The sequence below is a fragment of the Hyperoodon ampullatus genome, assembly GCF_949752795.1.
Source record: "Hyperoodon ampullatus genome assembly, chromosome: 15".
Lineage (NCBI taxonomy): Eukaryota > Metazoa > Chordata > Mammalia > Artiodactyla > Ziphiidae > Hyperoodon > Hyperoodon ampullatus.
In genome coordinates this window covers 13,884,408-13,896,522 of record NC_136928.1, presented here as the reverse complement: position 1 = coordinate 13,896,522, position 12,115 = coordinate 13,884,408, and the positions used below count along the sequence as shown (strand labels likewise).

The 12,115-nt window shown below is 48.9% G+C and overlaps 2 protein-coding genes across 3 annotated transcripts in view; one reads left to right on the top strand and one right to left on the bottom strand.

The window, feature by feature from the left end:
- The window catches only part of BUB1 (BUB1 mitotic checkpoint serine/threonine kinase), a gene marked incomplete at its 5' end in the record, with an annotated part of 41,801 nt that extends 40,837 nt beyond the window's left edge, over positions 1-964 (bottom strand). For both annotated transcript variants that reach the window (XM_079721483.1, XM_079721484.1), the window contains one exon: positions 939-964. In XM_079721483.1, the coding sequence (XP_079577609.1) occupies positions 939-964 (26 nt within the window). The remainder of the gene's footprint in view (positions 1-938) is intronic.
- Positions 965-7,874: 6,910 nt separating this feature from the next.
- ACOXL (acyl-CoA oxidase like) overlaps positions 7,875-12,115 on the top strand; it is a gene marked incomplete at its 3' end in the record, with an annotated part of 362,800 nt that continues 358,559 nt past the window's right edge. Inside the window, 1 exon segment of the mRNA XM_079720397.1 lies at positions 7,875-7,984.

Sequence of the window (12,115 nt, the reverse complement as noted above, 5' to 3'; positions counted from 1 at the left end):
AAAAAGTCAAAATAAGGTCGGAAATACCTGATTTCTTTTTTAAAATGGGGGAAAACGAGCCTCTAATATCGAAATCCTTTGCAGGCTGGGCTAAAGAAAAACTCTTAAGGCAAACAAATTTTTGTTTTGACAGCACTTAACCACCTGAGTCTTCGGATACCCAGAGAGTTAAGATTACCTCGGTGCTGATAAAACTAACCAGTTTTACTTCCTGTCGCATATGGTTTAAGTGTTTTAAATGCTTTTGAAACAGTCTGGATAAATCACCTAAGTCATACAAATAAAAAGCAAAGGCGTAGGAATTTTAAAAATTGTTAGCAGGTTGACATAAATGATGATAAACATAAGGGAACATTTTTCCCCTTAAAGTGCACATTATTCAAAGACTTTTAAAAACTGACTGTGGGATTAGGGGTTAAAGCAATTTTAAGTTCTCTCTCTTTCGCAGAATTTTAAAATGAGTGGCTTTGAAAGTTTCTCATGAAACCTACATGTAAGTTTTATTTTTTTGTTGGGTTAGGCCTTTTACTTCCACAGCGGCGATCTGCCCAGAGCGGATTCCTTACAAAGAATCAAGGAGCGCTGAGGGCCTCAGGAACCGTCCAAATCCCCCCAAACTGCCACTCCAGCCGCAGCTCGGCCTCAGGGCCGGGGTCTCAGCGGAGAGTCCCGGCTACACGGTGCGCGGTCCTTTCCACGGCTCCCTAGTGGCCCACAGCCCAGCTGGGATGGGGTAGGGGTGGGTGGCGTGACGGTGGGAGGGGACAAACTCCGGAGCCAAGGAAAGGGGTTGGGAAGGGCAAAGGGAGGCAGGTCTGGGGCGGGCCGGGCCGGGGACCTGCAGACCATCAGGCCCGAACCCAGGTACCCCAGCCCCCTGGCTGCCGGCAGCTGGGGATCACGCCCCCGCCCCTCCCCTCTCACAGACCCACACTTACTGAAAAACATTTTCCGGGTTATCCATGGCTAGAGGACGCGAGCCAGCAGCAGCTGCACCTGCACCGCCAGCGAGGAGCCGCCGCCGATTCGAAACTCCCGCGCAGCCGCAGTCGCCACGCCGAGCGTTTGCAAGGCGCCTAACCATTGGCCTCGGCTGCAGATGGGCTGGCCAATCGCCGGGGCCGTTGCCGGGAGACCAAGCCCCGCCTCCATCCCGCGCGCAGGCCTCTCCTTTCGCTTCCCGCAGCCATGTTGAACCGAAAGCTCGCGGGGTCTTGAGCGGGGGCTGGGATTCCGGGTGCGGCCTGGTGAGGGCGCCCTAGGTTGGGTCAGGAGTAGGGAATGGGTTTTTTTTCCTTAGCTGTCCAAGCTGCAACTGGCTTACGTGGTTACACGGTTAAAGCATCATCCCAGGGAAGGTATCGTAGGAGAAAAAAAACTAACTTGAGGTTCCTGAGGTGGAAAAAATTGTGCCTCGGCCCTTGGGTCCGGAGAGTCGTGCCTCTTCCATCCTTTACTTAAATAAATAAACCAGAATCGTTATGTCTGGTTTATGGAAAAAGGAAAATTAATCCCGTTTGTAGAGTCGAGACTTGTTTGAGGTCGCAGAGTCCTGGGGGAAATGCCTGCCTCTGGCTTAAGAGGTAGGCAGGTGTGGTGAAAACGGAACCCCGCCGAGTGGCACACTTCCCGGTTTCCCGCAGTTTTCTGTTCCGCGTCCTTGCTGTAAGGAAATAACCTAGATGCTGAAGCCCGTGAAATTTTGGTTCCAGACCCTAAAATGCTGTGGCAGAGTGCTAGGGAGTGAGTCATGAAAAGCCCAGGGAAGAACCTAAGTGGGTTTTAGCTTAGTGGCTATAACGTGAGGGCACGTCGGGAGGCACTTCAGGGTTAGTTATGTAAATTATATTGATACATGGCAAATGAAAGCGATGGGTTGGTACCCTTGGAGACCTCCAGGCTTGATTTAACTGATCTGAAAGGCTGTGTGGACAGAGTAAATGAGGGCTCAAGGGACTGGGAGTTGTTCCTGCATCCAACTGGTAATTAAAGAACGGAAGTTTGGATAGAGTATAGATTGGCGGCCGGAAAGTTGTCATCATCTTCCGTGGAACTAGAAGCTCTGGAGACCGAGGACGTATGGATTCGAAAACCAAAAATGAAGAGACCTCCTTGTCACGGAGTCCAGATGTCTAAGAAGACATATGTCATACGCTGATGCTTCCTACCTCAGAGTGAGTTGGAAAACAGTCAGCCTAACCTTCTCTGCCCCTTGGTCTTTTAGTAACTTCCCATTCTACTTCTCAAGGTTCTTTCAAGAGCCACTTGACAATGCAAGTAAAATATAAAGAGCTATTCATGTGATTACCTTCCTTTTAGAGAATCTGTATGGATATTTTGCTCTCTTAGAGCCCTTAAGTTAAATACCTTCTAAAAAAAATTAGGTGCTTTTGGAAATCCTGATGCTCTCAGAGTCCAGAATTTCTTTCAGGGCATTAATTAATTAATTTGGATCTACACAAGTATCCAATTTGTGGGGTTGTTAACTCAGAGGGTGCTCACTCCGGGGTCCTTAGACAGGTTTAGGTTCTGCTAACCATTATAGGAATTAACACATTTTTAGGTCTCACTAACTCAAGTCTTCAGCTTGTGTCTGATAGCACCTCAGTCAGTCAACAATCAGGAAACGTCGATTGGGCATCCACTGCTATTGGATTTATACCTAATTACAACCTTATCTTACTGAAACAGATCCTGTCCTTAAGAAACTAGTGGTATTATCTGGGAGATGGAGATACAGACATAGAACCCGTGTCCCCTGCAGTGGCAGACGGATTCTTAACCACTGCGCCACCAGGGAAGTCCCTCCAATTCAAATTTAAGGTAAGGATTTAACTTAAGGATTTTGCCTTAATTTCTTTGATTTTGGTTTTGTCACTTTTTTGTGTTAATGATCTTGGATTCTAATGCCACTTATCTAGTTAATTATTTGTTTTATATTACAGCATACACAAAACAGTTTCAAAATAACACCAATATTACTACTACTACTAGGACTATTAAATGTAGTATAAAATTTCTCTATATTTCTTTTTACCCTTCTTGGGCTATATTCCTAGTGGGCTGTTCAAAGTAATGAATTTAAAGTTAGTTGAATAGTTTTTCTCTTGTGATCATGCCAACTACTTGAAATAGAATTGAGTAAATTTGTTTCAGTTTGCTTTTTTAGGGGCCACTTTACTTTCCCATTAGGTTTAATTTTTTAAAGTTATGTAAAACATTTACCTAGCTCCAAAGTAAAAATTATAAAACAAGTTATATTCAGAGAGTTTACCTTCCATCCTCATTCCCTCTCTCCTCTTATAGGTAATAATTTTCATTGGCTTTTTTTAAAATTAATGGTTATTGGAGTATAGTTGCTTTACATTGTTGCATTAGTTTCTGCTGTTCAGCATGGACAGCTACATGTAAAAGAATGAAATTAGAACACTCCCTAACACCATACACAAAAATAAACTCAAATGGACTAAAGACCTAAATGTAAGGCCGGATACTATAAAACTCTCAGAGGAAAACATAGGCAAAACACTCCTTGACATAAATTGCAGCAAGATCTTTTTCAATTCCACTGCCTAGAGTAATGAAGATAAAAACAAAAATAAACAAATGGGACCTAATGAAACTTAAAAGCTTTTGCACAGCAAAGGAAACCATAAACAGAACGAAAAGATAACCCTCAGAATGGGAGAAAATATTTGCAAATGAAGCAACTGGCAAAGGATTAATCTCCAAAATATACAAACAGCTCATACAGTTCATTAGCTTTTGGTTTATCCTTGTTTCTTTTTGAAAATATAAGTAAATGTGCACACACACATACTCTTCCTGTTACACAAGAGGCAGCAGATTTTACACACCATTCTTCCCTTGTTGTTTTTTTTTTTTGCCGTACACGGGCCTCTCACTGTTGTGGCCTCTCCCGTTGCGGATCACAGGCTCTGGACGCGCAGGCTCAGCGGCCATGGCTCACGGGCCCAGCCGCTCTGCGGCATGTGGGACCTTCCCGGACCGGGGCACGAACCCGTGTCCCCTGCATCGGCAGGCGGACTCTCAACCACTGCGCCACCAGGGAAGCCCTTCCCTTGCTTTTTAAACAGCTCGTCATGGAGATCCCTGCATGCAACATACAGAGATAGTCCTTAGTGTGTCGTTGGTCCATGTTCACACTGGGCATTCCCAGCATGTGTCACTTGTGCCTGGTGGGGCTGGAGTGTGCCCGTTGGAGTCCATTTGTCAAAGACTCCATCCTGGGGAGAAAAGGAGGCAGGCACATCGGGGGTGATCCTGTAATGAAGCTGTGGCTGTTTGGAGGGGTGGGTATTCCTGAGGACAGCATGGTGGCTGTTTCTGGAATCTTCCCCCTCCCTATCCCTGGGCACCTGTCTAGCTGCTGGGATAAGAGAGGCAGTCAGCAAAGGCTGCTGAGTTTTCTCATTGCAAACTCTGCTGGAGGGCCCTGTTCACAAAGTGACATGATAATAAAGGGAGCTGTGTCTTCAGGCTCCCTTCCCCACGTGCACCTTCTCGCCTTCTCGTCGCAGCCCAGGGCTCCACATGGAGTCAGACTGTGTCCAGTGGGAGAGGCAGCGGAGCTGCTCATGATCACACGGGAGAAACTTCTCAGGGCGCCTAGCAACGGTGGCAAAATGGGAAGGATGGGGCTTATCCAAGGGCTAAGGCTCTGCGTCCACAGGTGAGACCACTGAGTGGGCCACTGAGCAGTAAAAGACAAACAAACAAACCACCCTAAATTAATCTAATATGCAGCCAATGTAGAAACCACTTCTTTTCTAAGTTCATCTCTTATAATAACTTGTCCGACACCACCAGTAGCAGGCAACATGCGGTGCTAACATTGTTTTCAGCATCTTCTTCTGAAGTGATGAGTTCATTAGGCAGTGTCATCTGTTGGTGACAGTGCCGTCAGATGTTTGCCACTTCATAACGTGAACGTCCTTCCATCCAGCTTTGTTTCATATCATCTTCACTGCCCTCTCCCTTCAGTGTCTCTAAGCCAGTTGCACACACTTTGGTTTTTTATTTCAGCATCAAAATTCTTCCAGGATCTTCTAGGATGGGTTAGGTTATGGTTGGGTAGCAAACAAAGCTCCAACAAAATCTTCGTGACTTATAACTACAAAGGATTTTTTTCTCACTGAAGTTACATAGACTTGGAAGCTTACTTAGTAACTTATCTTTTTAGCCTTTAGGTCTCTGAATCGAAAGGTACCACATCCTGACTTGATGCAGAGACTGCTGTGCATCCCCCAGGGGCCTTGGACTTGATATTGTGATAGTCTGGGACTTTGTTTGGTTGTCTCCTTTGGGGAGTGGAGAGTGCATATTGCCTATGGGACAGACAGTGAGCCAAATGTTCGGCAAGATTTAGTAGCCACAAGTGCTGCTCCCAGATTATTTGGGGTGTTGGCCTTCTGGGCATGTCCTGGACGGTACTTCCCTTCCCCCATAGAGTCAGGAGTGAACTGCTTTGGCCCATGGATTGTGTGTGGAAGTTACACAGGCCCTTTGCAGCTGGAAGCTTGAAGAGCCTGTGTGGCCACACAGTGGCTGTTCTCTCAGCTGGGACCTGGAGAAAGAGGACATGGGGCAGAGCCCCTAGGTAGTGTGCTGAGAATTAAAGTCTTATCTTTTTAAACCCTAGGGTTTGGGGTATTTGTGACCACAGTGTGTGCCGTTTTGAGGTTGTTTCTTAGTACTGTGCTATCCTGACTGATATAGAAAGAAATGCCCCTCTTCTGCTTGGCACCAAGTGGTGCTTGGAGCTGCAGCATCCATCTGATGACTGAGAGATAAAGATAAAGATAACACACTGAGAAAGGATGCTGGAGAAGAAAGATGGAAAGGGAACCTGGGTCCCTGGGGTAGAGCCACTGAATTAGCCCTCGGGCTTTCCTACCCCCAGCCTCCCTGTTATATGAGAAGAGACAGTCATTCATGGCCTCTGGTAGGTATTGTTACTTGCAGCTGCACAGGTGGTATGGTGGACAGAGCAATGGCCCACCAAAGATGTTCATAGCCTAATCCCCAGAACCTGTATGTTATCTCACCTGGGGAAGGGATGTTGCTGGTGTGATTAACTTACAGATATGGAAACAAGGAGATTATCCTGAATTATCTGGGTGGGCCCAATGTAATCACCAGAGTCCTTCTAAGAGGGAGGCAAGAAGTTCCAAGTCAGGAGACCAGCAAGGAAGCAGAGGTTGTTGGGATGCACTTTGAAGATGGAGGAAGGGGCTGGGACCCTACAAATCCAGGCAACTTCTAGAAGCTGGAAAAGATGAGGAAAGGGATTTTTCTCCTGGAGCCTCCAGGAGGGATCCAGCTCTGCCAACACCTTGATTTTTAGTCCTATAAGATCTGTTTTAGACTTCTGACCTCCAGAACTTTAACAATAAATGTTTGTGACACAAGCCATAGGAAACTGATATAAGTGATGTCCATTAACCTAATGACAGCAGACAGCGACCCAACTGCCAGCTACGCTACACCCTCAAGAGTCATCTCCCCAGCAGGGTGGTCTTTGGAAGCTAACATTTCCTTCATACTTAAAAGGAGAATCAATAAAGTATATGAGACTTAACAGAGAGGAAAGGAATGAACATTTGTCACTTGTTAAAACAACAGAAGGAGGGTGCTGGGAGATGAGTTAGTGTTTGTTCATTGCCTTGTTCTGTTTGCATCTCCCAGCTACTGTGCAGGCCCAGGCCACCCCTGGATTACAGTAATATTAAAGTTCATTGGAATGCCCAGTTTGGCGGCGGCAAGGATTTGAGCTGAGCTGCCGCTGAGTTGCGTCTGTAACAGGGAAGAGCCAAATCTGACTCCATGTTGGATCTGTTTCTTTTACTTTAACCTTTGCTTTCCGCTGCTCTTGCTCACTAAAAGGATACTGTCTATACATAATGGCCTGCCTCGGGGAACCCTGCCCCTCTGCCTGAATGTTAAACCAAAGTGCCTTTGTTCAGGGAAACATCGGGACCCTGTCCACCTGTGGATGGCTACAAGAAAGCAGAAATTAACACATCCCCTCCCCGAGGCTGGCCATTCCAGGTGATATTTGCAAAACTTATGCCTTTTTACTGCCTTGTCTCCTCCCCCTCTCTGTGCTATAACAGAAACTGGCATCCAGACCCCCATGAGATGGCTGTGTTGAGACTTTGCCATCTTTTCGGCCCGCTGGCTTTCATAGTAAAGTCATATTCTTTGCCTCAGCACCTCATCTTCCATTCATTGGCCTGACCCCAGAGAGCAGAGCGAGCGTGGACTCCGTAAGGAGACCAGGGCATGGCCTGGGGCATCTTGGATCTCGGTGGCAGAGAGGCTGGCATGGGAGGTCCTCTGAGTAAGATGTCACAGCTCTGAGCAACCAGGACCCCTGTGCCCACAGCGTACCCTGTGTCTACCTCACCAACTCCCCCTGTAGGGTTCTAATACTCACTTCTTGTGGGCCAGCGACTGGAGGGACGACTGAGCCGTGGGCACGGGCGGCAGAAACTAAAGCCCCAGGGCCAGGCAGTAGAGCTTGTTCCAGGGGACGACTGAGCCGTGGGCACGGGCGGCAGAAACTAAAGCCCCAGGGCCAGGCAGTAGAGCTTGTTCCAGGGGAGACCATTGTAAGAGCCCAGACTCCCTGGACCGTTCTTTCTTCACTTGGTGCCCAGGGAGCCGGGGCAGGGCCAGCGCGGGGGAGGAAGGGGACGAGCAGTTGAAGAGGGAGGAGACTGGCTGGCGGCGGCGTGCGGATAAGAGGGCGTGCGCTTCTCGGCCCCAAGTGCCAGCAGCTGGAGGAGGCGCGCAGGGAAGCGGCCTCGCGGACGCGCCAGAGGACGGGCGGCGCGATGGAACCGGCGCCGGACCTGGGGATCGGGGACTCGTCCTTGCACCGCTATCTGGACTGCGAACTCTGGAGCCTCAAGAACGAGCTGCTCTGGCTTCTGGGCGGCTGCCCGCTCTTCCGGCACAGGTACCGGCCTCGTCGCCACCCCGCCCCGTGCGTCCCGCCGCCTGCCGCGTCCCCTCGGTCCCCGCGCGTTCCTGCGAGGGCGAGGGCGAGCTGGGGGTGTGGGTGCTGTGACCGAGAAGCAGGTCCCTCCCGACTTGGCAGATGATGGACTGCCCTCCCCAGTCCTGTGGGCGCAGCCGAGCCGGCGAGTTCATCTGCCCCTGGAGGTGTCCTTCGCCCGCCGAGCTCCCCCCTACACCGGGAGTCGGGGTGCACGGGTGGGCCCCCGCAGCGGCGGGCGGGGTGCTCGGCCGAGAGTGGTGGCTGGAAGGATCGGCCTTGCTTCTAAACCTGTTTCTTGACTCCCCGCCTCCGCGTGTCCCACCCCTGCACGGAAGAAGGGTCAGAAAACCCAGGATGAGGCGGGAGTGGAGCGCGCCCAGGGCCACCGTGCAACCCTGTCCGGACCAGGAGCGCGGAAACGGGGGCAGAACAGCGTCATCTCGGGTCGTGCCTGCCGGGAAGTGAGGGGATTTTCCCGGCACAGGGGTGGACTGGCTCTGCCTAGGGTGTGTCTGGTCGTCGGCGTGGGGCAGGCTCCCAGGGGCCCCGCGGAGCCCAGGTGTGCAGAGAGGCAGCCTAACAGCAGCTGAGGTGCTTGGGTTGTAAGGTGGGCTCAGGCCCACGAGGTCATTTGATGCCAGGACAGCCCTGAGAAGTGGGCAGAGGGCTTGGTGCAGCCTAAGTTTGCAGAGGGAGAAAATAACCCAGGGACCGGCCAGTCAGGACCAGAACTCAACCCTTGTGTCTCAATGGGGACTGTTTCTCCTGTGCTCTGTTGGGCGGCTGACCCCATCTCAGGCCGTCTGATAAGCCCACTTTTAGAATCAGGCTTTGGAGTTTTAGTTTAAGAAAGTTCCAGTTAAGAACACCAGTATGTTCCGAAGGAAGATTAACTACTTAGCCCACGTTTAGTTTGTGTCTCAAGGTTGAGCTGGGCTGAGAGGGAAGGAGATGCTTGGAGTAAAAGCAGCCTGTCCTTGGCCAGAAAGCTGCGGTTTCTGCCCTGGTGGCACCCAGTGGGGAGAGGGGCGCTTAGGGAAGGTGAAAGCTGACAGGTGTGAGATGGCGGGTGTGCCTTTGAGTGTCTCCCCACCTTCTTTTTCCTTCTCTCTCACACCTAGTTCTTTTATTTATTTATTTACTTATTTATTTATTTATTTATTTATTTATTTATTTATTTTTGGCTGTGTTGGGTCTTGTCTCTGTGTGAGGGCTCTCTCCAGTTGCGGAGAGCAGGGGCCACTCCCCATCAAGGTGCGCGGGCCTCTCACTATCACGGCCCCTCCCATTGCGGAGAACAGGCTCCAGACACACGGGCTCAGTAGCTGTGGCCCACGGACCCAGTTGCTCCGCGGCATGTGGGATCCTCCCAGACCAGGGCTCGAACCCGTGTCTCCTGCACTGGCAGGCAGATTCTCAACCACTGTGCCACCAGGAAGCCCTCACACCTAGTTCTTTATGTCATGATTCTCAAAGCATGGTCCAGGGACTCTGGGCGGTACCCAAGACTGTCCCAGGAGCTTCACAAGTTAGAAATTATTTTAGTCATAATATGAAGCAGTTATTGGCCTTTTCATTCTCATTTTCTCACAAATGTACAGTGGTAGTTCCCAGAGACTACATGATGCATAATTTTCCAACATGTCTGCAGAAGCAGATATGAGGATCCAGCAGTTTTAAGGCAGATATGAAAGAGATTTGTAAAAATGCAGAACAATGCCACTTTTCTAATTAAATTTTAATACTTTTATTTTTGAATGATTTAATAAATATTTGAACAATTTTTCTGTTATAATTTCTAAGATGATAAATACCAATAGATATTTGGGGCCCCCAATAATTTTTTTAAAGACAATTTTAAAGAGCAGTTTTAGGTTTACAACAAAATTGAGAGGGAGGAACAGAGATATCCCATAAACCCCCTGTCCCCACACAGACATAGCCCCTCCTCCATTATTAACATCACTCACCAGAATGGTACTTGTTTTTTGTTTTTGTGTGTGTGTATTTTTTTTAATCAAAAATGAATCTATTGATTTATCATAATCACTGAGTCCACAGTTTACATTACAGTTCGCTCTTGGTGTTGTACTTTCTGTGGGTTTGGACAAAAGTATAATGACATGTACCCATCATTTGGTATCATACAGAGTATTTTCACCAAAAAGAAAAAAAAAAAAGGAGAAAAAGAAAAAGGTACAAATTACCCTAACAAACACTTTTCCATGCTGTCCAGTTCTTGCTTATTGACTTCATAATTTCAGAGTTGAAATAAGAGCCTAAATTTCATATTGTTTTTCCCCAGTGATTACAGATTGTGCTATCTGCTTGAATGTTCACATTGTGTCGGATTTGATCTTACCGGGGGTTAGAAGACAGTGATCCTGATTTCTCAATGTTTTGTTTTTTTTTTAACATTCTGCTGCAGTAAAACGCTCCATGGGAGGCAAGAAATAAAGCTTCTCTAGCCACAGATTCACTGAGGCAAGGTGAGGCCTCCTGTGGCCGGTCTCCCCTCCCCAGGGCTTTGAAGTTCAAGTAGGTATGGGAGGGGGTGGGGTTCATTAGTGTGAGCGCTGTGTGTATAGTGGGAAGTTTGTACAGGGTCCGGCACTCCCAGGACATAAGAGCCCAGGAAACAGTTTGCTTCCAAAAAAACAAAAACCTGGTTGTGCAGTTTTCTGTGCACATCATAGCTGCCCTCAGTGCAGGGATTCATCCACTAGTCCGCCTCCCCAGGTGTGGTGTGGGCACAGCCAAGTTCCCCCGTCTCTCCCCAAGACCAGCTTGCCAGGCCGAGTCCTCCCTGTCCCTACTCAGGTGGAGGGTCCCCCAGGCTCCGGGAATGCCCCGGCTACTGAGGGTCACACCTGCCCTGTGGTGCATAGGACAGCATGCCCTTGACTGGGACCCCAGAGGATTCTGGGCCACTTGAGGCTCCTCCCTGGGGTTTGCAGGGAATATTTAAAAGCAACATGTGAAATGAGATAAGCTTTTAAAATGTTTTTGAGTTTGTTTCTTGGCAAACCGGAGCTCTCTCCTGAGGGCCTGGCGGGAGAGTGGGCGTGCACAATGCGAGGCTTCCAGGCCCCACTAGACATTTCCGGGCCCCCAAGGCCCCTCACCACCTTTCCTCAGGGCTCCCCTCCCTGGCCTGGCTGTGCTGGGCCTGCCTGCTTACCCCTCCCCCTTCTTTCTCTTCACTGCCTTTTCTTTCCTTCCCTGGAGCAATGCACACTTCTCTTCCTTAACTTTTGCAAAGGTTTAGTTTTTCTCCTCAGTCTTCTATATACATGCAAGTATTTCATGAAAAACTTCTCATTGCAAAGAGTTAAATAATATGGAAAATGTGAACGTTTCCTAAACTGTCCCCTCGCCGAACCACTTTTTCTTTTCTTTTTTTTTTTTTTTTTTTTTGCGGTACGCGGGCCTCTCACTGTTGTGGCCTCTCCCGTTGCGGAGCACAGGCTCCGGACGCGCAGGCTCAGTGGCCATGGCTCACGGGCCCAGCCGCTCCGCGGCATGTGGGATCTTCCCGGACCGGGGCACGAACCTGTGTCCCCTGCCTCGGCAGGCGGACTCTCAACCACTGCGCCACCAGGGAAGCCCACTTTTTCTTTTTTGATTGTGGTGAAATACACAGAAAATAAAATTTACCATTTTAACTATTTTTAAGTGTGCAGTGGCATTAGGTACATTCACAGTGCTGTGCGACCATCACCCCCGTCCATCTCCAGAACGTCGGCCTCCTCACAGTTTGAAACTCCTCCTCATTAAACACTAACTCCTCTTTCCTCCCTCCCCACAGCCCCCGGCAACCACCATTCTACTTTCTGTCTCTATGAATTTGACTACTGTAGTTACTTCACATAAGTGGAATCATACAATATTTGTCCTTGGAGTCTGGCTTATGCACTTAGCAGAGTGTCCTGAAGGTTCATCCATAGTGTGACACGTGACAGAACCTCCTTCCTTTTTAAGGCTGGATAACACTCCACTGCATGGATAGACCACATTTTGTTTACCCATTCATTTGTTGATGGACTTTTGGTCCTCTGACCACTTTGAATACTTTAGTGTGTTGTAGGG